Source organism: Salvelinus fontinalis, chromosome 15 (genome assembly GCF_029448725.1).
Source record: "Salvelinus fontinalis isolate EN_2023a chromosome 15, ASM2944872v1, whole genome shotgun sequence".
NCBI classification, from domain to species: domain Eukaryota; kingdom Metazoa; phylum Chordata; class Actinopteri; order Salmoniformes; family Salmonidae; genus Salvelinus; species Salvelinus fontinalis.
The window spans coordinates 28,348,037-28,375,565 of record NC_074679.1 but is presented as its reverse complement, the minus strand read 5'-3'; the positions used below and the strand labels follow the sequence as shown (position 1 = coordinate 28,375,565).

General features: G+C 44.8%; 1 protein-coding gene across 3 annotated transcripts in view; it reads right to left on the bottom strand.

The window, feature by feature from the left end:
- The window catches only part of LOC129811708 (kinesin-like protein KIF26A), a 134,771-nt gene extending 109,939 nt beyond the window's left edge, over positions 1-24,832 (bottom strand). For 2 of the 3 annotated variants that reach the window (XM_055863234.1, XM_055863235.1), the window contains exons 1-2: positions 24,297-24,832; positions 19,774-20,013 (exon numbers count right to left, since the gene is read on the bottom strand). In XM_055863234.1, coding sequence (XP_055719209.1) covers positions 19,774-20,013; positions 24,297-24,431 — 375 coding nt within the window. In that variant the 5' untranslated portion in view covers positions 24,432-24,832. Of the gene's footprint in view, positions 1-19,773; positions 20,014-20,331; positions 20,589-24,296 lie in introns of those variants that run through there. The other variant, XM_055863236.1, reaches the window with a different exon arrangement.
- Between the last annotated feature and the right edge of the window lie 2,697 nt (positions 24,833-27,529).

The window sequence follows — 27,529 nt, the reverse complement described above, 5'->3', positions numbered from 1 at the left end:
ATGCGGAGCGTTGCGCCGTGATTGGCTCAGTGTTCTGTCACTCATGGGGACACTACGACACCGCCAAGTCTAAGGGTAGAGCTAGAAAATTCTAGCCCCTTGGGTGCTGCCATAGAGTTACATTAGAAGTGCCCATCCAAGAAGGCTCAAGGTAATTGGCCACAGATGAATAGAAGTCAAATCACATTAGCTTTGATTGGACTAATCCTGTCAACATCATACTTTCAAAATCTTAGCTAGCAGTAATCATCATGAATTAAGTCAACAATCTACTGGCAAATCCTTTTTAATCCTTATCATATGAAGAGAAATAATGAAGAGAAATTATAGATAAAATGTATCGGTGCTCATCGGCCATTGGACATTAACATTACACAACAAGTTAGAAATCGCAAATTCAACAATGAGTGGTTTGGAAGGAATCAGTGACAGTGGCTAACTGCAAGCATTGCAAAGTAATCACTAGCTTGCTATTCAGTGGAGTGGCTGTGTGGTCCCAAATTTGGGATTTCTTCCAAGTTTGGGCTCTTTTCCAAGTTTAAAATGATAAACATTCAACATTGGCCATGCTGTCAATGAAGCATGATTTGTGCCGTGCTCAAAACTTGACTTCAGTGAGTTCAAGTCAACTGGGAAGTCGGGAATAAACGAGCTCCGACTTGGAAAACACGTTTTGAACGGTCATCCAACTTGGATTTGTAAATCTGGCCTCTTTCTAGAGCTACAACCTGAAGATCAATGATGTCATCATGATTTGGCCTTGTTTTTCCCAGTTGTTTTGAAAGTTGTTTTGAAAGCGCCATAAATCCAGAAAATGCCAGACTTTGATGACAAAATTTGCCCACAAAGGACCGCCGCGCCACCTTCCTGTTCAAGTGAGCACAGCCCAACAAGGTGAGTCCAAAAAGTCTTGTATGCTGCTGCATAAATTATGAAATATGCTAGCGAGATAAGTATACCGTAGCTAAGAAAGTAATACTAAGTGCATGTTGTGTAGTAAGATGTTAGTAGCCCATGTGCCTCACCCTAATAATTTGCACACGGGGTGCTTACCGTGGAGAGAGAGGTACCGGGCAGGCACCGTGTTATGCCGTGAGGCGCACGGTGTCCCCGGTGAGCAGGCATAGCCCGATGCAATACATAGCAGCGCCTCGTATCGGCCAGGCTAGAGTGCCAGGAAGCTGGCTCAACGCATCTGATCTCCAGTGCGTCTCCTCGGGCCGGGGTACATGGCACCATCCCTACGCATGGTGTCCCCGGTTCGCCAGCACAGCCCAGTGCAGCCTATTCCACCTCGCCGCACTGGCTTGGCTACGGGGAGCATTCAGCCAGGTAGGGTTGGGCAGGCTTGGTGCTCGAGACCTGTAGTGAGCCTTCACGGTCCGGTCTATCCGGTGCCACCTCCACGCACCAGTCCTCCGGTGGCAGCCCCCCGCACCAGGCTGTCTCTCCGTCTCCGCACTACAGGTGCTCCCGCCTGCTAGCGCTGCCAGAGTCTTCCTCCTGTCCAGCGCCGCCTGAGCCGTCCGTCTGTCCAGCGTCGCCTGAGCCGTCCGTCTGTCCAGCGTCGCCTGAGCCGTCCGTCTGTCCAGCGCCGCCTGAGCCGTCCGTCTGTCCAGCGCCGCCTGAGCCGTCCATCTGTCCAGCGCCGCCTGAGCCGTCCGTCTGTCCAGCGTCGCCTGAGCCGCCCGTCTGTCCAACGCCGCCTGAGCCGTCCGTCTGTCCAGCGCCGCCTGAGCCGTCCGTCTGTCCAGTGCCGCCTGAGCCGTCTGTCTGTCCTGAGCCACCCGTCTGTCCTGAGCCGCCAGAGCCGCCCGTCTGTCCTGAGCTGCAAGCACCACCCGTCAGTCAGGAGCTGCCAGAGCCGCCCGTCAGTCAGGAGCTGCCAGAGCCGCCCGCCAGTCAGGAGCTGCCAGAGCCGCCCGCCAGTCAGGAGCTTCCAGAGCCGCCCGCCAGTCAGGAGCTGCCAGAGCCAACCGCCAGTCAGGAGCTGCCAGAGCCAACCGCCAGTCAGGAGCTGCCAGAGCCGCCCGTCAGTCAGGAGCTGCCAGAGCCGCCCGCCAGTCAGGAGCTGCCAGAGCTGCCCGCCAGTCCTGAGCTACCCCTCAGTCCGGAGCTGCCCCTCAGTCCGGAGCTGCCCCTCAGTCCGGAGCTGCCCCTCAGTCCGGAGCTGCCCCTCAGTCCGGAGCTGCCCCTCAGTCCAGAGGCGCCCCTCAGTCCAGAGGCACTCCTCAGTATAGTGGGGTCTTTAGTAGGGTTGCCAGGCCAATGACGCCACTAAAGCGGACTAAGACTATGGTGGAGTGGGGTCCACGTCCAGCGCCAGAGCCGCCACCGTGGACAGATGCCCACCCAGACCCTCCCCTATAGGTTCAGGTTTTTGTCACGTTCTGACCTTAGTTCTTTTGTTATTTCTTTGTTTTAGTATGGTCAGGGCGTGAGTTGGGTGGGTTATCTATGTTCGTTTTTCTATGTTGGTTTTTTCGTTTGGCCTGGTATGATTCTCAATCAGAGGCAGGTGTCGTTAGTTGTCTCTGATTGAGAATCATACTTAGGTAGCCTTTTTTCACCTGGGTTTTGTGGGTGGTTGTCTTCCGTGTCTGTGTGTTCCACACGGAACTGTTTCGGTTTTAGTTCGTTCACTTTATTGTTTTGTATTTCAGTGTTCAGGTTTGTTCCATTAAATATTCATCATGAACACTTACAATGCTGCGCTTTGGTCCTCCTCTCTTTCTCCCAACGAAGATCGTTACACCGCTGACAGCCAGGTATATTTATTTCATTTTTTTCTTTAACATTGTAGCAGTGGTAAGATGTTGGGACTTTATGTAGGCCCAAACAGTTTGTGGGTACCGTTTGTCACGTTATAGTGCAATTAATATATTGTTTCGTTTTTTAGCACCAAGATTTCCATGCTAAAATCGCCACTGTAGACTACACATCATGAAATATATTGTGACAATTGACAGACAGTAGCTTATAAGTAGCAAAATACATCTCAATTGATTGAAGATGAAATTCATTTCAATATGATTGAAATAGGCCTATAGCTTATTGTTTATATTTTAATGCAGGCATCTCATTTTTCATGTTTGTTTGTATCAATTGCAAAAACACTGGCAACTTGGTATTTGTAGTCAACTTTGTTGGGAAGATATCAGCGGTCATAGTGTCACGTTCCTGACCTGTTTTCCTTTGTTTTGTATTCATTTTAGTTGGTCAGGGCGTGAGTTGGGTGGGTTTGTCTATGTTTGTATTTCTATGTGGGGTTTTGTGTTCGGCCTGGTATGATTCTCAATTAGAGACAGGTGTGTATTGTTTGTCTCTAATTGAGAGTCATACAAAGGCAGCCAGGGTTTCACTGGTGTTTTGTGGGTGTTTGTTCCTGTGTCCTCACAGGACAGTTGAAGGTTAGTCACGTTTGTTGTTTTGTAGTTTGTAGTGTCTTGTTTGCTGTTGTTTCATTAAAAGATGGCTTATTTCCCTCAATCCGCATCTTGGTCCTATCCATGCTCCTTCTCGTCTAAGGGGGAGAACAACATTGACTGCCTTTACAGAAACACCCACCGCAACAGGACCAAGCGGATTGAGGAGAGAGAGAAAGAACTAAGGCACTGGACACAGGAGGAATGGTCTTGGGAGATCATGGACGGAAAAGGACCCTGGGGAAGGGTTGGAGAGAATCGCCGCTCTCGGGAGGTGAAGAAGGCAGCCACAGCCCAGGAGCGGTGGATTGAGGAGGCAGCACGGATGAGAGGCTGGAAGCCCGAGAGGCTCACCCAAGAATTTCTTGGGGGGGGGCTAAAGGGGAGTGTGGCGAAGCCGGGTTGGATACCTGAGCCAACTCCCCGGGCTTGCCGTGGAGTAAGAGGGCGTCGTACTGGTCAGACACCGTGTTATGCGGTAAAGCGCACGGTGTCCCCAGTACGCGTGCTTAGCCCAGTGCGGGCTATTCCACCTTGCCGCACTGGGAGGGCTAGGTTGGGCATCGAGCCGAGTGCCATGAAGCCGGCCCAACGTATCTGGCCTCCAGTACGTCTCCTCGGGCCGGCGTACATGGCACCAGCCTTACAGGTGGTGTCCCCGGTTCGCCTGCATAGCCCAGTGCGGGCTATTCCACCTCGCCGCACTGGCAGGGCTACGGGGTCCATTCAACCTGGTAAGGTTGGGGAGGCTCGGTGCTCAAGAGCACGTGTCCTCCTTCACGGTCCGGTATATCCGGCGCCACCTTCCCACCCCAGCTCAGTACCACCAGTGCCTACACCACGCACCAGGCTTCCAGTGCATCTCCAGAGCCCTGTTCCTCTTCCACGTACTCTCCCTATGGTGCGTGTCTCCAGCCCGGTGCCTCCAGTTCCGGCACCACGCACCAAGCCTCCTGTGCGTCTCCAGAGCCCTGGACGCACTGTTCCTTCTCCCCGCACTCGCCCTGAGGTGCGTGCCCTCAGCCCGGTACCTCCAGTTCCGGTACCACGCACCAGGCCTAGAGTGCGCCACGAGAGTCCAGTGTGCCCTGTTCCCCGCACTCGCCCTGAGGTGCGTGCCCTCAGCCCGGTACCTCCAGTTCCGGTACCACGCACCAGGCCTATAGTGCGTCTCAGCCGGCCAGAGTCTGCCGTCTGCCCAGCGGTGCCTGAACGGCCCGTCTGCCCAGCTCCGTCTGAGCCATCTGTCTGCCCAGCGCCGTCTGAGCCATCTGTCTGCCCAGCGCCGTCTGAGCCATCTGTCTGCCCAGCGCCGTCTGAGCCATCTGTCTGCCCAGCGCCGTCTGAGCCATCTGTCTGCCCAGCGCCGTCTGAGCCATCTGTCTGCCCAGCGCCGTCTGAGCCATCTGTCTGCCCAGCGCCGTCTGAGCCATCTGTCTGCCCAGCGCCGTCTGAGCCATCTGTCTGCCCAGCGCCGTCTGAGCCATCTGTCTGCCCAGCGCCGTCTGAGCCATCTGTCTGCCCAGCGCCGTCTGAGTCATCCGTCTGCCACGAGCCATTAGAGCCGCCCGTCTGTCCCGAGCCAGTAGAGCCGTCCGTCAGTCAGGAGCCGCTAGAGCCGTCCGTCAGTCAGGAGCTGCCAGAGACGCCCGAAAGTCAGGAGCTGCCAGAGACGCCCGCCAGTCAGGAGCTGCCAGAGACGCCCGCCAGTCAGGAGCTGCCAGAGACGCCCGCCAGTCAGGAGCTGCCAGAGACGCCCGCCAGTCAGGAGCTGCCAGAGACGCCCGCCAGTCAGGAGCTGCCAGAGACGCCCGCCAGTCAGGAGCTGCCAGAGACGTCCGACAGTCCGGAGCTGTCCTACAGTCCGGAGCTGCCCTACAGTCCGGAGCTGCCCTACAGTCCGGAGCTGCCGTACAGTCCGGAGCTGCCCTACAGTCCGGAGCTGCCCTACAGTCCGGAGCTGCCACTCAGCCCGGACCTGCCGGAGTCCCTCAGCCAGGACCTGCCGGAGTCCCTCAGCCAGGACCTGCCGGAGTCCCTCAGCCAGGACCTGCCGCCCCTTATCCCGGTGCTGGTCCTTATCCCGGTGCTGCCCCTTATCCCGGTGCTGCCCCTTGTCCCGGTGCTGCCCCTTGTCCCGGTGCTGCCCCTTGCCCTTGTCCCGGTGCTGCCCCTTGTCCCGGTGCTGCCCCTTATCCCGGTGCTGCCCCTTGTCCCGGTGCTGCCCCTTGTCCCGGTGCTGCCCCTTATCCCGGTGCTGCCCCTTATCCCGGTGCTGCCCCTTCATTTAGGTGGGGTTAGTGGGAGGGTGGTCATTGGGAGGGGGATAAAGAAGCGGGGATTGATTATGGTGGGGTGGGGACCTCGTCCACCGCCAGAGCCGCCACCGTGGACAGACGCCCACCCAGACCCTCCCCTAGACTTTGTGCTGGTGCGCCCGGAGTTCGCACCTTAAGGGGGGGGTTCTGTCACGTTCCTGACCTGTTTTCCTTTGTTTTGTATTCATTTTAGTTGGTCAGGGCGTGAGTTGGGTGGGTTTGTCTATGTTTGTATTTCTATGTGGGGTTTTGTGTTCGGCCTGGTATGATTCTCAATTAGAGACAGGTGTGTATTGTTTGTCTCTAATTGAGAGTCATACAAAGGCAGCCAGGGTTTCACTGGTGTTTTGTGGGTGTTTGTTCCTGTGTCCTCACAGGACAGTTGAAGGTTAGTCACGTTTGTTGTTTTGTAGTTTGTAGTGTCTTGTTTGCTGTTGTTTCATTAAAAGATGGCTTATTTCCCTCAATCCGCATCTTGGTCCTATCCATGCTCCTTCTCGTCTAAGGGGGAGAACAACATTGACTGCCTTTACACATAGAGACATGGATAAACCATGGATAAACTATGTTTAGTGGACCTTCTGTGTATAAAGTGACACGGGAGCGCAAAAATGCTCTTAAAATCTAAATCTAAAAATGCTGTTCTACGAGTGGTCTGAGGCAGGCATTGGATTATGAGCGTTTTCAAGTGCAACGTTAATAAGAATGGTTTTAGGAAACAGCTCTGAGATTTAACGATGCTCCTACGAAGGTTCTAAAAATTAACTTAGCCATAAGATGCTTTTGGGAAAACAGGCCCAGTACCGCACACAAGTCCCTAGTGGCCAGAGGGCCTCAGCGCAGTATGGCGGAGTCCACTCTCCTTAAAGGACATGTAGCACAAGATTAGAGTTCTATTGTGTCTATATATAAATACATACTGTCGACAAACTAGGCCTACCTGTTCATCGTCTGCTCTTACACATATCAATGTAGTTATTCATTATCAGCTTATGAGCAAATAGCAGGCCTGTTCAGTCATTGTCTGCAAACATCAATAAAACACTTAATTCACCACCTCCACAATGCCTGCTCCATTCCACCACCTAGCTACAAACACTGCCCTGGGGCAGTAAACCTGCTTTCCCTGTGGCCAGAGGGCAGAGGTCAGAGGTTAAGAGAGAGGTGAGGTCTGCCTGCCAATGACCTCTACCTCCAACTGTTCAGATTAATCCAAGTCTACAAACCCTTAAACCGCTGCAAGGCTTTCTCTGTTAATCATTCTGGGTAATCATTGCAGTTTGTGAAGTCCACTCTGTATTCATATTCTTATGTCTTATTGTATACTATAAGTGCCTATGTGGGGGTGTAGGCTATGGTGCTTGTTTAACTGACCTGTACCCTTGTTGCAGTCATAACACAATACCTACTTATCTCTTCCAGCCATCAGAACAACCCTGCATAAACTCACACTGGCCCTGGCACTGGCTGTATGAAAAACAAAGACATACAGTACACACACACACACACACACACACACACACACACACACACACACACACACACACACACACACACACACACACACACACACACACACACACACACACACACACACACACACAAAGACACATTTCTAAACATACACAATGGAAGCGACTGGAATCGAAAACATTTCAACCAATGAATATATTTGTTAACTTACAATTCTCTTACATTGAACACAGAATACAAACAAAGTAGAAGGAAAACATGAAGGAACGTTTCTAAAGGACATTCTTTGTACAATGTGTTTCATCAACTATAAACTTTGCTTCACAAGGAGCTTCAGGGATGCATGCTTTGAAAGCAGGGTGTCGATACACCAGCTTGTATACCTAACAAACAATGGTTTTCCTTCCCTGAGCCCTTTTTTCTCTTTCAAGGTTTGGGTGATAGAGATAGGGATGGAGGATACTCATTTCAACCACCATATCAAGTAACTGTCAGCATGTCTAGACCAGTGGTTTCAGATGCTTCTGCCTGGCCATGGCTGAGGAGTTAAAGCCCTTGTGGGTCACAATACCGCTGGGCTTTAGGGCCTTTAGAAACCCAATGGCCCATTGTTGTCACTGACAGCTCCTTAACTTTTCATGAGATGGCTGACAGTGCAGACAAAACAAACCTTCCTCCTCCCAATCCATCACATGGCACGGCCAAAATATTGAGTAACCCTTTCAGGGCAGAAACCATCTGAAGGAGGGGGGTATTGTTCATTAAGTGCGGGTGGATCTGAGCCAGGTGTACAGGTATGGTCTTTCTATAGGCATGTTGAACGTTGACAGATCCTCTGATTACAGAAGAGGGGTAATTAGTGCTTTGAACATGAGGTTAGCCTTTAAGTGACCATCTTTCCCCCGATTATACCTTACCTCGCTTTCATGTCCAGCCACATGAAATATAGTGTAATGTCTGCTGTAGTCATCCAGACTGTCTGCCATCTACCATTGAAGTTGCTTGTTAGTTTTTAATGATATGAATCAAATACTGTACATTAACCAGGTGAATGCCTTTGATTGGGGTGAGAATCAATTCTGCAGAACCCCAGTGTCTCCACTTCAGCCGCCTCTTAAGCATCATCCATTCTCCCAAGGCTTCTGTAATGCTCTTCTGTCTAACAATGTCTAGTTAATGTGTGTCCAAGTCACTGTATTTTACTTTAGAGCAGGGTCATACCTCAAGGACAAAACTCCATCATGACAGAGTTTAGTATTACTCTAAGTTGAGACTTGACATATTGTATTAAGATTAGTAGGTATTACGTGATTGGCTGCATTAAGTGAGGTGAAGTGGAATGGGTGATGTCAGACAAGGCACATGCCAGGTATAAATATTAAAACAAAAGACGTTGGCGACACGGGAACTGCTCCTCTGAAAATGAGACAGGTACTTAAAGTCGGCGAGAGTGAAAAAATACTAATTGCTGTCACTGGTTGTGCAAGCTGCAGCAGACCATAAAGAAAATAATCTGTCACCTTCAATGTTCTAATGCTGACCCTGCGTTTCCCTCGACAACACCTCACAGCACTGCAGCAGCCGTCTCCCTCCCAGCCCAGCTGTAGTGTCTGCTGGCTGCTGCTACTCTGAGCTCCTTCAGGTTGACACTGAGCCAGTGGCCCAGAGCATAGAGACACTCGTGAGAACAGGAGCTCTTCAAGTTCCACAATGAGTCACAACAACGTTAGACTGACCTGATAGGGTTCTTTGAAAGACAAACAGGATAACACGAAAGCCACCTCTGAGGCAGTTCACTGTCTGTGTATTTCCCAGTGAAGTTACCCAAGCCAGTCCCTGCCTAGGGATTCAGCATATGTTGAATGTTATATGCTGTATGTTATATGTTATATGTTGGTTGTTACTGCTGGGGGGGGGTATAGGGTGCAGGCTGACTTCCTCATCACAAAAACGGGACGGCAGGAGGATAGGGCAAGGAGGGGGGAAAGCTCTCACATAAACAGCCTCCGCACTCCGCAATCACATGACAGGTACAGCAGAACTCTGTAGCTCTGATGCCAGGAACACCAATAACCCAGTACAGCAATCTTTCCACCACACATCACCTCTTCCACCAAAGGAAATCTGTGAAAGCCATCCATCCACCACCACATCCAGTCCAGAGCCTCCAGGTGGGCAGCACAGGCCCAACAGGACAATGGAGCCCTTTCTCCTGCAGCTGGAGAAATTGATACCATGAGGCAAGCACAATAAGAGCACCATGCCTTAACTGTTTACCACCTTAAAATTAGGACCCTATTTAGCTATCAACATGTGCATAATATGAGAAGGAAGGGACAGCCCCCATCCCACCCTCCAACCCCTCCACACCTGGAGAGGACCACACAGGTAACTGAGAGAGTACTCAGTTCCCATGGAGAAGGACTGGCAGGTGGGATAGTGTAAGTCTGTTTGGGGAGGGAGGACTTACCTGGTGCTTCAATATATAGAGATCTGATATGATTTAGGCCACCCCACATAGAGACTAGACCACACATACAGAACAGAAGTTCAATTCCTCCCAAAAGTTTTTCCCCGTCCCGTATCTCCCTGTTCCCATAAGACATTAAGTGTTGAGGGGATTCAGGGGAGGCTGGAGGGTTTGTAATCCAAGCTAAGCATGAGACCGTCCCTCAACACGACAATAAAGGAGAAGAAACCCTGGGTCAAACTCACGCAGAAGCAACAACAAAACGTCTGAGGGCCTATATTTAACAGTGATGGGAATTGTGGGGCGAGCCATACAGGAACACTTTCAATGCATGGCGAAGGTCAATTGGGACTTACCTTCCTCCTCAGACTCTGCCACTTGCTTATTTTCTCCCTCCTTGCCCCTCCCCTCTCCCCGACAACATAATAAAGAGATAAGCATTGTTTAGCAAAACAATGAGCCACTTCCAAAGACCTTTCGGTCTCAGACGCTGAGTTTTCACATCCATGTACAGCGTGTGGCCGTGAGCAGAGAAATAAAAGACTTCACAGGAAGACTGGGACATTATAATTGGAGTCATTACCCCACAGCCTCTCACGACTCCAGTATCTACAAATGAGAAGGACTTGATATGTATTAGCTCTACACCCAACCAGAGGACAAAAGCAGCTCTATAATAAGGTGTGTTGGTATGGGGAGTTATAGCCACAGCTTTTGCGGTGACCGTATTATCGCCAGTCTGCCGGACACGAGTCATGAAGGCAGTCAAATTTGACATGACTGTTTAGTCATGGTAATTAGGCTTCTCCAAGCTCTGATGGTCATTTGTAGCCTACCAAACTTGCTAACTGTCTGGTACTCTGCACGCTATTGTCCCTCTAATCAATAAGAGATAAATGCAAACATATATGGAAATCTAATCAAGCACTTTTTATTTATTTTTTACCTTCATTTAACTAGGCAAGTCAGTTAAGAACAAATTCTTGTTTTCAAGGTTGACTGCCTTGTTCAGGGTCAGAATGTCATATTTTTACCTTGTCAGCTCGGGGATTTGATCTTGCAACCTTTCGGTTACTAGTCCAAAGCTCTAACCACTAGGATACCTGCCACCCCATGAGAGCCCATGAGCTCATGTTGCAACATTTCTATAGGCTATGCAATTGCGTGAGAAAATAGATTGATGGCCGCCAATAAAATGATGAGGATCCCATCAGCTTTTTATAGGCTAGGCCTATTATATTTATATATATATATTTATTTCTCAACTTTCCTAATATTAAGCACATTGCTTATATTTACAACAGGAGTATAGCCTACCAGGCTGGCATGAAAATAAACCACGGGAAACGCGTCCTCCATTCGCTATTTAAGTGCATAGATGACATGTATTGTTTCCGCTGCCCCCGTTTCGAGACAGGTGCATGGTAATAGTCCATTCTTAATCAAAACAAATGTCACACATATATTATTTAGTAAATGTAAAGATTAAATCAAGAATAGTCTGATGGGTGACAATATTATCCTATCACTTGTGATTTATATTTATTTTATTTTTATTTCACCTTTATTTAACCAGGTAGGCCAGTTTACAACTGTGACCTGGCCAAGATAAAGCAAAGCAGTGTGACAAAAACAACAACACAGAGTTACACATGAACAAACGTAATAACACAAAAGAAAAATAGACAAATCTATGTACAGTGTGAGCAAATGTAGAAGGGTAGGGAGGTAGGCAATAAATAGGCCCTAGAGGTGAAAATAATTACAATTCAGCATTAATACTGGAGTGATAGATGTGCAGATCATGATGTGCAAGTAGAGATACTGGGGTGCAAAAGAGCAAGTGGGTAAGTAATATTATGGGGATGAGGTAGTCGGGTGTGCTATTTACAGATTGGCTGTGTGCAGGTACAGTGATCAGTAAGATGCTCAGACAGCTGATGCTTAACCTGTTGAGGCTAGGGGGTGCTGTTGTCACTATTTATGTAAATCGTGTAATTTTTTAAACGGCTTCCTACTAAATTCTTGATCGTACAATATGCATATTATTACTATTATTGGATAGAAAACAGTCTATAGTTTCTATAGGCGTTGGAATTTTGTCTCTGAGTGGAACAGAACTCATTCTACAGCAATTTCCCTGACATGGAGTCAGATTTCACACATTTTGGCCCCTGATCTGGAGTCAGTTAAAAGGCCACTGTTATTGCTATGAGCATACAGACACTGCTTACGTCTTCCCCTGGATGCCTTTACGTGATGACGATTTGAATGGTGTCGATGGCCCAATCACAGCCACTATAAATCAAAAAACCTGTAGGTAGGAACTCTTTTCCAGCTGCGTCAGGCGCGCGGAGGACACCGACCCGCACTTGTTCCAAGCATTAGTGTAGGGAGTAATATTTCTCCGGTCATGTTTCTACTCGTTATAGGAGTTAAAAACATCATAAGGTAGTTAATTTAATTTTATAGCAATTTATACCCGTTTAGTGCGATTTTGGGACATTTATTTCTGAGACACTGTGAATCTCTGGGCACTGTTCCAGTTCATGCCGAACGCAATGTGCATTTCTACATGGCAAGAGGACAGCTTTTGACCAAAAGACGATTAGACCCAAGAAAGGATTCTTTGACCAAGATTCTGATGGAAGAACAGCTCAAAGTAGGAACAATTTATTATGATAAATCGTGTTTCTGTCGAAAAATGTTAATGGCTTAGGACGCCATCTTGTTTGACGTAGCTTCGCTTGGCGCAAACTGTATTGAAAAGTAAGGATAATTTAAAAAATGTAAATCAGCGATTGTATTAAGAATTAAATTGTCTATCAATCGATGTCCACCCTATATTTTTTAGTCACGTTTATGAGTATTTATGTATACGACTAGATCACTGTCGTTCTGACCAGCTGGGCTACTTTTCTCATTGTCTAACCATGATTTTGGTGGCTAAATATGCACATTTTCGAACAAACTGTATATGTATGTTGTAATGTGATGTTACAGGAGTGTCATCTGAAGAATTCTGAGAAGGTTAGTGAAAAAATTAATATATTTTGGCGATGTTTACGTTATCGCTCTCTTTGGCTAGAATCAATGCTGGTGTAATGTTTGCACATGTGCTATGCTAATATAACGATTTATTGTGTTTTCGCTGTAAGACACTTAGAAAATCTGAAATATTGTCTGTATTCACAGGATCTGTGTCTTTCGATTAGTGTATGCTGTGTATTTTTACGAAATGTTTGATGATTAGTAGTTAGGTAAACACGTTGCTCTATGTATTTATTCTAGTCCATTTGTGACGGTGGGTGCAATTGTAAACTATGACATCTACCTGAAATATGCACATTTTTCTAACAAAACCTATCCTATACCATAAATATGTTATCAGACTGTCATCTGATGAGCTTTTTTCTTGGTTAGTGGCTATCAATATCTTAGTTTGGCCGAATTGGTGATAGCTGGTGTTGGTGGACAAAGAAAAGATGGTGGATTATGCTAATGTGTTTAGCTAATAGATTTACATCTTTACATATTGTGTCTTCCCTGTAAAACATTTTAAAAATCGGACATGTTGGCTGGATTCACAAGATCTGTGTCTTTCATTAGCTGTATTGGACTTTAATGTGTGAAAGTAAAATATAAAAAAAAATAATAATAATTGAATTTCGCGGCTCTGCCTTTTCAGTGGGGGTGGGGGGGGTGCCACAGGTTAAAGTTAGAGAGGGAGATATACGACTCCAGCTTCAGAGATTTTGCAATTCGTTCCAGTCAATGGCAGCAGAGAACTGTAAGGAAAGGCGGCCAAAGGAAGTGTTGGCTTTGGGGATGACCAGTGCAATGTACCTGCTGGAGCGCGTGCTATGGGTGGGTGTTGCTATGGTGACCAGTGAGCTTAGATAAGGTGGGGCTTTACCTAGCAAAGACTTGTAGATGATCTGGATCCAGTGGGTTTGGCGACGGATATGTAGTGAGGGCCAGCCAACGAGAGCATGCAGGTCGCAGTGGTGGGTGGTATATGGGGCTTTTGTGATTAAATGGATGGCACTGCGATAGACTACATCCAGTTTGCTAAGTAGAGTGTTGGGGGCAATTTTGTAAATGACATCGCCGAAGTCAAGGATCGCCAGGATAGTCAGTTTTGCGAGGGTATGTTTGGCGGCATGAGTGAAGGAGGCTTTGTTGCGAAATAGGAAGCCGATTCTAGATGTCATTTTGGATTGGAGATGCTTAACCTCTCTAGGGTATGTGGGACGGTAGCGTCTCACCTCGTCAACAGCCAGTGAAACTGCAGGACGCCAAATTCAAAACAACAGAAATCCCATAATTAATATTCCTCAAACATACAAGTGTTTTACACCATTTTAAAGATACACTTGTTGTAAATCCAGCCACAGTGTCCGATTTCAAAAAGGCTTTATGATGAAAGCACACCAAACAATTATGTTAGGTCAGAGCCAAGTCACAGAAAAATAGCCATTTTTCCAGCCAAAGAGAGGAGTCACAAAAGGCAGAAATAGAGATAAAATTAATCACTAACTGTTGTGTATTGATATTCTAGTTTTGTCCCTTTAGGGCACCTGTAACCCCCCCTTGCTTACCGACGTTGAAATGCTTGGAATGTTCTTCCTGTGAAACGCATTAAACAATAACCACGTTAATTTCTACTCCCGTCTCATGTCCTGTCCTTATTTTAGTGGTATAAGTAATACAGTGTGCTATACCAGCAGCAGCATACCACCCTGCATACCACTGCTGGCTTGCTTCTGAAGCTAAGCAGGGTTGGTCCTGGTCAGTCCCTGGATGGGAGACCAGATGCTGCTGGAAGTGGTGTTGGAGGGCCAGTAGGAGGCACTCTTTCCTTTGGTCTAAAAAATATCCCAATGCCCCAGGGCAGTGATTGGGGACACTGCCCTGTGTAGGGTGCCGTCTTTCGGATGGGACGTTAAACGGGTGTCCTGACTCTCTGAGGTCATTAAAGATCCCATGGCACTTATCGTAAGAGTAGGGGTGTTAACACCGGTGTCCTGGCTAAATTCCCAATCTGGCCCTCAAATCATCATGGTCACCTAATAATCCCCAGTTTACAATTGGCTCATTCATCCCCCTCCTCTCCCCTGTAACTATTCCCCAGGTCGTTGCTGCAAATGAGAACGTGTTCTCAGTCAACTTACCTGGTAAAATAAAATAAAATACAACACTAACCTTTGATGATCATCATTAGATGACAATCATAGGACTTCATGTTACACAAGACATGTATGTTTTGCTCGGTAAAGTTCATATTTATATCCAAAAATCTGAGTTTACATTGGCGCGTTATGTTCAGTAGTTCCAAAACATCCGGTGATTTTGCAGAGAGCCACATCAATTTACAGAAATACTCATAATAAACATTGCTAAAAGATACAACTCTTATGCATGGAATTTTAGATCCACTTCTCCTTAATGCAACCGCTGTGTCAGAATTCAAAAAAACTTTATGGAAAAAGCACACGATGCAATAATCTGAGTACAGCGCTCAGAGACCAACAGAACCCAAAGAGATATCCGCCATGTTGTGTAGTCAACAGATGTCAGAATAGCATTATAAATATTCACTTACCTTTGATGATCTTCATCAGAATGCACTCCCAGGAATCCCAGTTCCACAATAAATGTTTGTTTTGTTCGATAAAGTCCATCATTTATGTCCAAATACATCCTTTTTGTTAGCGCGTAGCCCAGTAATCAAAATTAATGACGCACGATCACTAGGTGCAGACGAAAGTCAAAAAGTTCCGTTACAGTCCGTAGAAACATGTCAAACGATGTATAGAATCAATCTTTAAGATGTTTTTAACGTAAATCTTCAATAATGTTCCAACTGGAGAATTCCTTTGTCTTCAGAAATGCAATGGAACGCAAGCTAACTCTCTCATGTGAACACGCCTGGTCAGCTCGTGGCTCTCTGGCAGACCTCTGACTCATTCCCCTCTCATTCGCCCCCAATTCACAATAGAAGCCTCTAACAAGGTTCTAAAGACTGTTGACATCTAGTGGAAGCCGTAGGAAGTGCAATATGACCCAATTTCCACTGTATCTTGGATAAGCAAATAGTTGAAAAACTACAAACCTCAGATTTCCCACTTCATGGTTGGATTTTTTCTCAGGTTTTTGCCTGCCATATGAGTTCTGTTATACTCACAGACATCATTCAAACAGTTTTAGAAACGTCAGAGTGATTCCTATCCACATCTACTAATAATATGCATATATTAGCAACTGGGCCTGAGTAGCAGGCAGTTTACTCTGGGCACGCTTTTCATCCGGACGTGAAAATACTGCCCCCTACCCAAGAGAGGTTAATGTGAGTCTGGAAGGAGAGTTTACAGTCTAACCAGACACCTAGGTATTTGTAGTTGTCCACATATTCTAGGTCAGAACCGTCCAGAGTAGTGATGCTAGTCGGGCGGGAGGGTGCGGGCAGCAATCGTTTGAAGAGCATGCACTTAGTTTTACTAGCATTTAAAAGCAGTTGGAGGCCACGGAAAGAGTGTATGGCGTTGAAGCTCTTTTGGAGGTTTGTTAGCACCGTGTCCAAAAAGGTCCAGATGTATAAAGAATGGTGTCATCTGCGTAGAGGTGGATCAGAGAATCACCAGCAGCTTGAGCGACATCATTGATATATACAGAGAAAAGAGTCGGCCCGAGGATTGAACCCTGTGGCACCCCCATAGAGACTGCCAGAGGTCCGGACAACAGGTCCTCCGATTTGACACACTGAACTCTATCTGAGAAGTAGTTGGTGAACCAGGCGAGGCAGTCATTTGAGAAGCCAAGGCTACTGAGTCTGACGATAAGAATATGGTGATTGACAGAGTCGAAAGCCTTGGCCAGGTCGATGAAGACGGCTGCACAGTACTGTCTTTTATCGATGGCGGTTAAGACATCGTTTAGGACCTTGAGCGTGGCTGAGGTGCACCCATGAACTGCTCGGAAACCAGATTGCATAGCGGAGAAGGTACGGTGCGATTCGAAATGGCCGGTGATCTGTTTATTAACTTGGCTTTCAAAGATTTTAGAAAGGCAGGGCAATATGGATATAGGTCTATAACAGTTTGGGTCTAGAGTGTCTCCCCCTTTGAAGAGGGGGGTGACCACGGCAGCTTTCCAATCTTTGGGGATCTCAGATTACATGAAGGAGAGGTTGAATAGGCTAGTAATAGGGGTTGCAACAATTTCGGCGGATAATTTTAGAAAGAGAGGGTCCAGATTGTCTAGCCCAGCTGATTTGTAGGGATCCAGATTTTGCAGTTCTTTCAGAGCATCCTCTGTCTGGTTTTGGGTGAAGGAGAAGTGGGAGGGGGCAGTGGGCAAGTTGCTGCAGGGGGTGCTGAGATGTTGGCCAGGGTAGGGGTAGCCAGGTGGAAAGCAAGGCCAGCTGTGGAAAAATGCTTATTGAAATGATCGATTATCTTAAGATTTATCGGTGGAGACAGTGTTTCCTATCCTCAGTGCAGTGGGCAGCTGGGAGGAGGTGCTCTTATTCTCCATGGACTTTACAGTGTCCCAAAACTTTTTGGAATTAGTGCTACAGGAAGCAAATTTCTGTTTGAAAAAGCTAGACTTAGCTTTCCTAACTGACTGAGTATATTGATTCTTGACTTCCCTGAAATGTTACATATCGCGGGGGCTATTCAATGCTAATGCAGAACGCCACAGGATGATTTTGTGCTGGTCTAGGGCAGTCAATGAGGCAGTGATCGCTGAGATCCTGGTTGAAGAAAGCAGAGGTGAATTTAGGGCAGGTTGGTCAGGATGATATCTAAGAGGGTGCCCATGGTTACAGATTTCGGGTTGTACCTGGTAGGTTCCTTGATGATTTGTGTGAGATTGAGGGCATCTATCTTAGATTGTAGGACGGCTGGGGTGTTAAGCATGTACCATGATATATTATCACTTGTGAATGATGCCCAGCATAATAAGCAATGCCTCATAGTTGCACACCTCATGTAGAACAGCCCATAGGCCTACATGTTTTAATAAGGTTTGTATCACAACTAAAGTGGCCAAGTAATTTCTTAAAATTAAGCACATTAATCCGTTTTACAAAGGGTGTAGAGCCTATCTCCTAACTGACATATATAAGCAGCACCTTAGTTTCAAGTTTGAGGAAGATAATTTACACCATAAAAATGCACCTTTATAATAAAAGCATTACATGCATAATTGCATTTGTTGTCATTTTTGATAATGGTGTTTTCCGCTAATGGAACATTTGCGCTTATATCCTACTACCATGTGCACATTGATGCGCTTATAATGTGAAGAAATAGCCTAATAGTGTATCAACATTTTATGGTAAACATTCTAATCTGTTGCGTCAGCTACATTTCATTAAAAAAAAAAAAAAATTGATGCTAGTAATTGTATTAATTTGGGATCTATCTCATCCCAGAACTGTCCCAGACTATGTTTGGAATATTTATTTATCACACAGAATAGAATAGGTTGACTTTTGTACTATGGGATAGCAGATTGAAATAGGCTAGTGCATTTGCTGTTTGTTAGGCCTACTCATCTTGTTGGCTGACGAAAAGTAAATGTGGACAGTTCTTCCAATATCTTCAATATGCACCTCGGAATTTGATAAGGATGTACGCAGTTGCGCGGTGCCTGTATATAGCCTCACTACTGTTATTTTTCACTGTCTTTTTACTGTTGTTTTTATTTCTTTACTTATCTATTGTTCACCTAATACCTATTTTTTACTTAAAAAATTGCACTGTTGGTTAGGGCCTGTAAGTAAGCATTTCACTGTAAGGTCTACACATGTTGTATTCGGCGCACGTGACAAATAAACTTTGATTTGCTGTGTCTGACTTGTAGCCTGTGAGAAGACCAGATCACGTGACAGAGAGCCATGTGAGTGAGAGATGCTTCGGATTGCGCAGCACACTCAGGGAGAAGGGCACAATGCAGCACTCCTGGCTGCAAAAAACATGGATTATTTTAGGGTGCATTACGGCCAACAAGGGGATGCCTCCGTGACATTTGCGGCATTATCAAGTGCTTGTCAAATTGTGAATGAGAGACTATTGGAGTGTGTACAGCCTGCACAAAACAAAGCAGAGCTCATGCCTTTCAAGGGACTTCTTTCAAATCATCATTAGAGTCTCATCATACAGCCTTACAATGTATTAAAAATCTAAACATAAAGCCGCCCAACGTTTGTAGAACAACTAAATTTACATTAACAACTCTAAATTAAGCATATAGGAGTACCTATTTCTTTGTTAACCGCTCAACACTGAAATAGAGTACATTTTGTGCAGGTGTAGGTTATATTACATAGATTTATTCAACTTTTTTAAATGGCTTGTAGGCTATGTGTGGAAGCCAGGAGATGACAAATGTGTTTATTCATTAACGGTCAATTACCGTGAGACAGACAGTTATTTGCTTGACAATCGCCACAGCTACTACATGCTGGGAATACAGAGCTCACAAGTCTTACAGCCATGTCTCACCCTGCCGTTGTGTACCCATCGCACTGGACTATATCATAGGCAAATGGGCAGTGGGTACAAACGTAAAACCATCAGAGAAGTGCCCATCAGTGATGAGGACCACAAAGCAAAGCTGGGGCATGGGTCAAACCTGCAGAATTACACTGTATGCCTACAACTACCAACACTGGGAGGAGGGTGGCAGCACGCTTTATTCTTAGCATGCCATCTGCCCCTATTCACCTGCAGTACATGAGTGGAACCAAGACAGCCTGTCCCTGTCATGCCAACCGAGCATGAGGTGAACAAACACACACTGATCTCCCATTACCACATGCTTCATAATAAACGTAAGACCCACCTCACTGGACTCATTTCAAGAGGGGGGAGGAAAGAAGAGGTTATTACCATGTCATTGCAATATTCACAAAAATCAACCAAGAGCACAGATCAGCAGAGTCATGGTGGTGTCAATTCAGGTTGATCAACTGTAGGTAGCCTTGGTGTAAAATTGATGAAAAGTATTACTTTGCATTCCTGGTCAAATACAACCAGCACTTGAGACTCAAAGTAAAGTTAAACATGTATTCACAAACCTTTAGTGAACTTGGGTCTGCCAAGGCCAGCGCTTGCCTCTTCAGTTCAGTCACATTCATTTGACATTGTTGGCAAAAGCTTCCTTTGTCGTCCCTTCTCTCCGACTCGGAGACAGTCACCGACCCAGCGCCCTCGGGTGGTGGCCGGCTGTTACACCGCGCATACTCGGATGAGTGGAGTATTTTCCTGGTATTCAGATCAAGAGGGAACGGCGACTCTCCGCTGGGACAACCCTCCACCTTCGTCAGGAGAGAAACGCAAGTCAGTTCAAATAGATTCATTGATTTCTATGTAGGAAAATACAATGGATTCAAACTTGTAGACGCACAAGCACAGGTGTGGAAGCATAACGTTACTTGTCTGGAGTTGTTTGTTGAATACCTTGGCAAACTGCATGAATGTCAACATGAATAGGTAGACATGAGCATTACCAATCTGCAGAGGTAGGCTAAATGCGATCCTAAACAAAAGGGTGTGCTGCGACAGGTGTAATTGTAAATCTGAACTGAACACTTTAACTGTATGTGCAAAACACTTGATATGGCTAAAACACTTACAGTAAACCTGCAGTTGTCAGGGTCCCGTCCATGAGTTGCATTTCCCCAAAATGAGTTCATTCTCCTAGGTCTGGGTATACCTACTAGACGTAGTTCTCACATACACTCAACTGCGTAGTTGTAAATGGAAGTGTCAGTCCCTACACACTTGTGACTAAAGCAAAACCGTCTGCTGGCTACGACTTCTGTAGAGTAGACTAATAACCATGGTTGTGTGCTGCACTGGATCAGTCCCATGACAATACAATACGAGTGAAGTGAAGTTTTGGTCCTCACTGCGCACGGTGGGCGGGAATCAACTCTTTTAAATGGGTGGGTTCACAAGACAACTTTTGAGAAACTTTTTGGCGCATGATTTGACACTGCAATAGTAAATCACGTAAACACCGTGGGTGCATGGATCAAACAGGGTAGTTCAATGTGTGATAGTTGTATTAGGTTTATAGGTTATTAGGCTAGATATTTATGAAGCTGAACTTGCCCATTGTTATGGCTGCTTTTATCAATGCATTGCAGTAGTTTCAAGTTTTTTTTGTCACATGTACAGGATACACATGGAATACAGTACATCGTCCAACGAAATGCTTACTGTCAGGTTCCTTCTCGAGAATGGAACAACAATAAGACAATAATAAAATATAAGATATATGAACATAAAGGAAATGGCTCAGTAGAATATAATAAACATTTTAGCATGAGTATAATACAGGGAAGCACAAATTATAGTTCAATATTTAGACATCTATCAGAGAAAAGGGGGATTGGGGGGCAAGTGTTTAAATTGTGCAGTATAAGCAATATACTGTAAATAATAGTCTGGTAGTAGCAGCAATTGTGATGTGTGTGTAGCATGGATGCTACATGTCTTCCTGCGCTGCAGACGTCTGAATCAGTCCCCTAATACAGGAGCAGTAAAGGCCCAGCGCACTTCTTTTGTTGATATTTTTTTCCTACGCTGCAGAGGAAAACATGGTCCGCTAATGCAGGCAAGGCTGACCCGCTAATTGGGCAGGATTAGGCGGCCGCCTATGGCAGCAGATTGAAGAGGGCTGACTTTTCTGAGCCTAACTGACCAAGACCCACCTCCAACAACACATAAAACCTCACATAATTCTGCACAAAAACAGTGAGAATTTCTCTCAACCAGTGGTATATGGGCTTTTTAGGTGAGTGCTGATGCCGCCCTGTGATAAGAAGTGCTCACTTTGGCTTATGCAGGGGACCAAAATATTTTGTGTTTCCATTCCCAGCGCCTCTCCAGGGTGCTGTGGAGAGAATCATCGCTGCACGCTCCACCAACGTTCAGTCAAAAAAGTACTCTAACATAGGGTGTGGTGTGTATTGGTAAAGTGGGACACTTTCGTTTTCAAGAACACCTTACATAATCATCCCATTGTATTAAAACCCAACATAATACCATTCTAAATAGCTTAATAACTCTACTACACTATACAAAATAAAACATATATAAATGTTAAAACCAGGATGGGTGACTCTTCTTCAAACACAAATTGTGCTGAGACCAAATGTTTTCAATCAATACGGGCAAATTGGGACACTCAATTCTTTATTGTAAAGAAGTATAAATTAGAGAGTATATGAGTCATTTCAATATTTTAACTAGAAACTTAAACTTTTCATACAAATTAAATGTATTCAAACATGTTTTATGTATTTTTGTGGAACATTATTATTATATTCATTATCATCATATTTGATTATAATTATATGGTGTAGCCCAGATGTAATTGTACAGCCTATAAATAAAATCAAGTTAACTTCATCTAGGCCTATCAGCTCAACATTCCCAGCACTACACTCTAGTGGACATTTTGTAGAATGAAAGCAAAAAGACCTGACCCCTCAACCATTTCAATTACTGTTTTATTGTCGCCGAGTCAAATACAGCAAAATAAACCGTCATCATATATACCTGTATGGTTATGAATATAGCTAGCAAGGATTTGTCATTTTGGTGAGGTAATATATTTCTACGTGAAGTGCAGCTATGCTAGCTTTTTCTAGCAAGCTAGCTGATAGCAGATTTGAGGAAAATGAAATTGAACATTTGATCCTATTTCCAAAATGGATTTTTATTCAGAAAAAATGTATTTCATAACCCCCAAAATATTTGTTCTGCATTAAAATGGCAGAGAAGAGTGTCCCAGTTTGACAGTAACAGGTTGTCCCAGTTTGACAGTAACAGGTTGTCCCAGTTTGACAGTAGGCTATTGGCAGACTGGGACACCATCAACATGTCAATGTTCTAAAAAGGTGAGAGTAGTAAAAAAAACTATTTACAGTCATTTTGATTTACAATTAAATTAAAACGTCTGGAAATTACGTATTTTAGACATCTTTTCAACATAATTTTGCTTACTGGGACTATTCTAGTTGTGCGGACTGGCAATATTTTTTTCTCGGAATAGTCAGGACCAGCCCTGAATACAGGAGTAGTAAAGGACCAGTGCATTACTTTTGTAAGAGAACATTTTTCCCCGCGCTGCAGACGGCTGTATTGGTCCGCTAATGCAGGAGTTGTAAAGGCCCAGTGCACTACTTTTGTGGCAAATGTATTTTTATTAGTGAGTGAGTGAGTGAGTGAGTGAGTGAGTGAGTGAGTGAGTGAGTGAGTGAGTGAGTGAGTGAGTGAGTGAGTGAGTGAGTGAGTGAGTGAGTGAGTGCATGTGTGCAGAGAGGAAGTGCAGGTGGTCAGTCCACTTCAAGTGTTCAACAGTTTTATGGCTTGTGGATAGAAACTGTCTCTATACCTGTTGGTATCAGACCTCATCCTACATAGCATGACAGTAGAGAAATGACTGAGTTATTTCTATAGCCTAATGACATTATTATTTGAAATATTCATAGTGATTCTAGATTATTGTAGTCAATGGCTGTATCCTGTTCTCACACAAGCGGACACATTTTTAGACATTGCTTCACAGACAAGTCAACAGTACATAGCCTAACCTACTGAGCTTTACAGCCAATGCTTCCCGTTCTTGCTACTTTGGCGCCATCCTTTGGTAAATACACAGATTGCAGGATGGATTTCCCAAAATAAGGGCCATGTTCAATATTTAATTAAAAAACTTTAAATATTTGATGTTGATGATGTAAGCGACAGCGGCTTCGTGCTTCATTGTGAGGATCCCTTCTACCCTCACAAGACCCAGTTGCAGCCCTTTGTCTGTCTGTCTGTCTGACTGTCTGACTGACTGTCTGACTGTCTGTCTGTCGTCGACTGGGTTGAGTGGGCTCACGCTTGGCAGCGCAACTGGTAGCAAATTATAGGCGTCCTTATGGGGTTAATAGAATGAGGTCAATTTAATACTGCTAAACGTTAATTTTGCAATTACACATGAAACATAACATAAGCTATTCACCCAAAAAGGCAAATACAAAATTGACTCAGAATATTTTGTCATAAATCAGAAAATTATGTTTTTATCTGAAACTATGGCCAATCAAGTCAGTCATTGTGGTCATTGATTTCGAGTCTTAATATTTGGCTATCACTGCTCGGTGCCTTCTGAACAGGAGAGAGAGCGCCCAGGGAATGAGAGCCGCGATTACAGTAGACAAATTGCTTATTAAAGCAAAGAGTGTTTGAGACTACAAAGCACCATCCACCCTGCTACTCTCTTCTGTTTTTGAAATTATTTTGAAGAAGAGAAATACAACCAGCGATCACGCTATGAAGTTGGCATTGTTGATGAGGCGCATCGGACAATCAGGGGAGCTGTTCATGGTCCTGAAATACCTGACGCCCGTCAAGTTAAGACGTACAGGGTCCGAGACAATTGACTTTGTAGTTTAGGCTACCTGTAAATCCAGGTTTGTAGCGTTACTGATCACTTTGTCTATCAACTTATTTATTAGCATGATCATTTTCAAGGTAGTGTGTATTAGGTTACATTTCATGTTTTGAGTATGTTACAGTTATTTAGAGTGCACTCACTCACCTTTGCTTTTCTCCTCAGAAGATGACTGGTAAATCCAAATATGATATCAGAGTCCACGAAGAATGTTCCCAGATCTATGAGACTGGGGTTGGGCTTGTCAGCTCCAGAGGAGCCCGAGGAGTTTGGTAAAGCCATGAGGGAAATGTGCGTAATATTCCACACCCCGGGTTATCGAATTGACATCTATATTTGTCTATTCATTTCCATTTCAGGAGATATTTTCATAGACCCCAAAACATTGCATGATTTAAATTCAAAAGCTATTCCGGACATCCAACAATGACTCAGAGAGAGCTCACTGTCTCTCCATGACCACTCCACTCAATGCCCAACAATTGCGGCGTGTGCGCAAATATATCTTTCCCGTGCGTGGCCAGCAGTCCAGCAAGACAACAAACCAATACAATCCATCCGTGATCGATGCCTTTATATCCACAGGTATAGTCAGTTTTTACCCATCCTTGGACTCATGCCTGGTCTTTCAGCTCGTAGGTCTCGGAACGAAATCACATGTGCCTAAGGAGGACCACCTTTTGCAGTCCCACACCCACACCCTCCCTCTTTCCTCCTCGCTCACTCACTCATTCGCCCAGTCGCGCAATTCCCCTGCCAGTCAGTCGTTTGCTGCGCTTACTGCGGACTTGCTAGAGGCTCCAACATTAATTTACCAACGCAAACACGCACGAGAGACCTGCGTAATCCAACAGCTTCGCAATGAGCCGGTTTGAGATCTTTGATGAAACTAAACTTGTGCTATGATCCATTTAACTTAGTTGGATCCTCTCGTTTTTTTGAATGAAACTATTTTTCAGGGAAAACCCTGAGTTGATCAGTGCAGTGCACAGAGAGTCAGCTCTTGCGTTCAGGTGTGTGTGTACCTTGGGGCTATTCATTACGAGGCTAACATATGTAGGCTGTTGGCTTAGCTGCCTTCCAGTTTCTGATCAAATGTTAATATGTAAAAAACTTTGAAAGACAACAATGTCTTATTTTCAAATAATTAACAAATACAGAGCAGTTTTAACTGGAATTTCAAAGTAGATCATGTATATTTTGTGTGCTTTGAAAGCTGAACAGAGGACATTAGGGCTGTTCTCTTAATAAAACATCATATCTGAGGTGCACAGAGGATCTCGTATTAGATAAGCAGCCAGTCATCACCGATAATAAACTCATTGGTACCCGATGCCCGTTGAAGATGTCTCTTTAAAGCTTCTATATAGTTTGGTGGGTGTGAATGTTTTCAATTTATTTTGATTTAAGATTGTATTTCATCATTATTATGCCAGCGCAGAATACAATTCGATACAATTCTGTGTGCTCATGGATATGTTTACTCAAATGTAAGAATTGGGTTGTCTATATTATTCAACCTTTATTTATTCAGGTGTGTCTCTTGAGATAAAAAACGATTTAGAAGCAAGATTAACCTGAGGGATATCAAGGTGGTTTAAATTATGCAGTTGGCTTATTAGGGTTGTGGGGATGCCCATAATAATCTCTATATGTGACCCAGTTATGCACATCACCACAAACAAACGATCAACAAAACACACACTAATACGCACAGCCACAACCACAGCTTAGACTTGTTAACTGGAAGGATTCACTGAAGCTTCAGAAGACCGATAATTACTCTCCGTAGTAAAGATGATTTACCATGTCCGACCGCCACCCAGTTCCCCACTGGAGAAGGTTTCTGTCACCCTGGGCCGCTGATGAAATTCCAAGGACCACATCCCATGGGACTACTACCCCTACATCTGCTGCCCTTGAGCATGTAGGGAAATCGCTCTGGGATATCATTAATACTGCTCAATATCTTATCCAACTTGATAACCTTCGCAGTACACAGGGCTTCATGAGAACCATTTACCAAATATTGGTCATGTTGTTGGCGCACTGCTGAGAACACAGGAAATAAAGCTGCGTCTTGGATGCAGCGAATAATCTTTAGATTATAATCTTTAATTAATGATTCATACATCAACACAAAAAAAGCTAACGTTATTACCATAGAAACATTGGTATCATTATTCCTAGCGGTGTAAAATGTAATTATTTTAGTCGAGGATGCTATAATTTGTTACCAATAGCCTATTCATTGTACTCTCCTTTGAAACAACAAAGATGTTTATCCTTCACCGGAAAATGTGTCAAACTGTCTGGATTCCAATGAGCCCTTTCCTTCAGCACCTCGGACAGCGACCATACCCAAGGCGCTGTTTGTCTGGACTTCAGAAACAGTTTGACACAACGAGGCTATTGACATTAATAACACAAGGGGGCACACGAGAGAGAGAGAACGCAAGTGAGAGACATTGTGTGTTTCCCACAGATCACAGACCCACAAAGACTTTGAAAATAAATCCGACATTGATAAACTCCCATATCTGTTAGGGGAAATACCACAATGTGCAATCACAGAAGCAAGATTTGAGAAAAAGCCATCCAGTAGACCTCAAACAACATTGTAAATACCACCTATGTTTATCTGTTTATTTATCTTCCCCCACTTTTCATACAACTATTTACACATTGCTAAAACAATGTACATAGCTGATCATTTAATACTTGAAATGTCTACCTTTTTTAAACCTGTTTACTGTTACTGTTCATTTTCAAATTGTTTTTTGTTGTTGTTAAATTTGTTTCTTCTGACTTTTTTTTGTTTATTTCACTTGGTTTGGCAATGTAAACATATGTTTTCAGTGCCAATAAAGCCCATTTGACTTGTATTGAGTGAGAGAGAGACAGAGAGAGAGAAAGAGAGTAGGAGCAAGAGAGAGAGACAGACAGAGAGAGAACGAGAGTAGGAGCGAGAGAGAGACAGACAGAGAGAGAAAGAGAGTAGGAGCGAGAGGGAAGGAGAGAGAGAGACAGACAGAGAGAGAAAGAGAGTAGGAGCGAGAGAGAGAGACAGACAAGACAAGACAGAGAGAGAAAGAGAGTAGGAGCAAGAGAGAGACAGAGAAAGAGAGTAGGAGCGAGAGGGAAGGAGAGAGAGAAAGAGAGTAGGAGCGAGAGGGAGGGAGAGAGATAGATGCTTATATATCAAACAAGGTTAATACACAGGTAAACATTGCTGTACAAATGTAGGCTACAGTGTTATAAAAATAAAACAAGTTTCTCAAAATATCTGGCATCTTTGATTAAACTATGCTGAAATCATGGCGTGAAATCAGTCTAATCCACTATTCTTAATTAACAATCCAATCAGCCTAGGCTATACT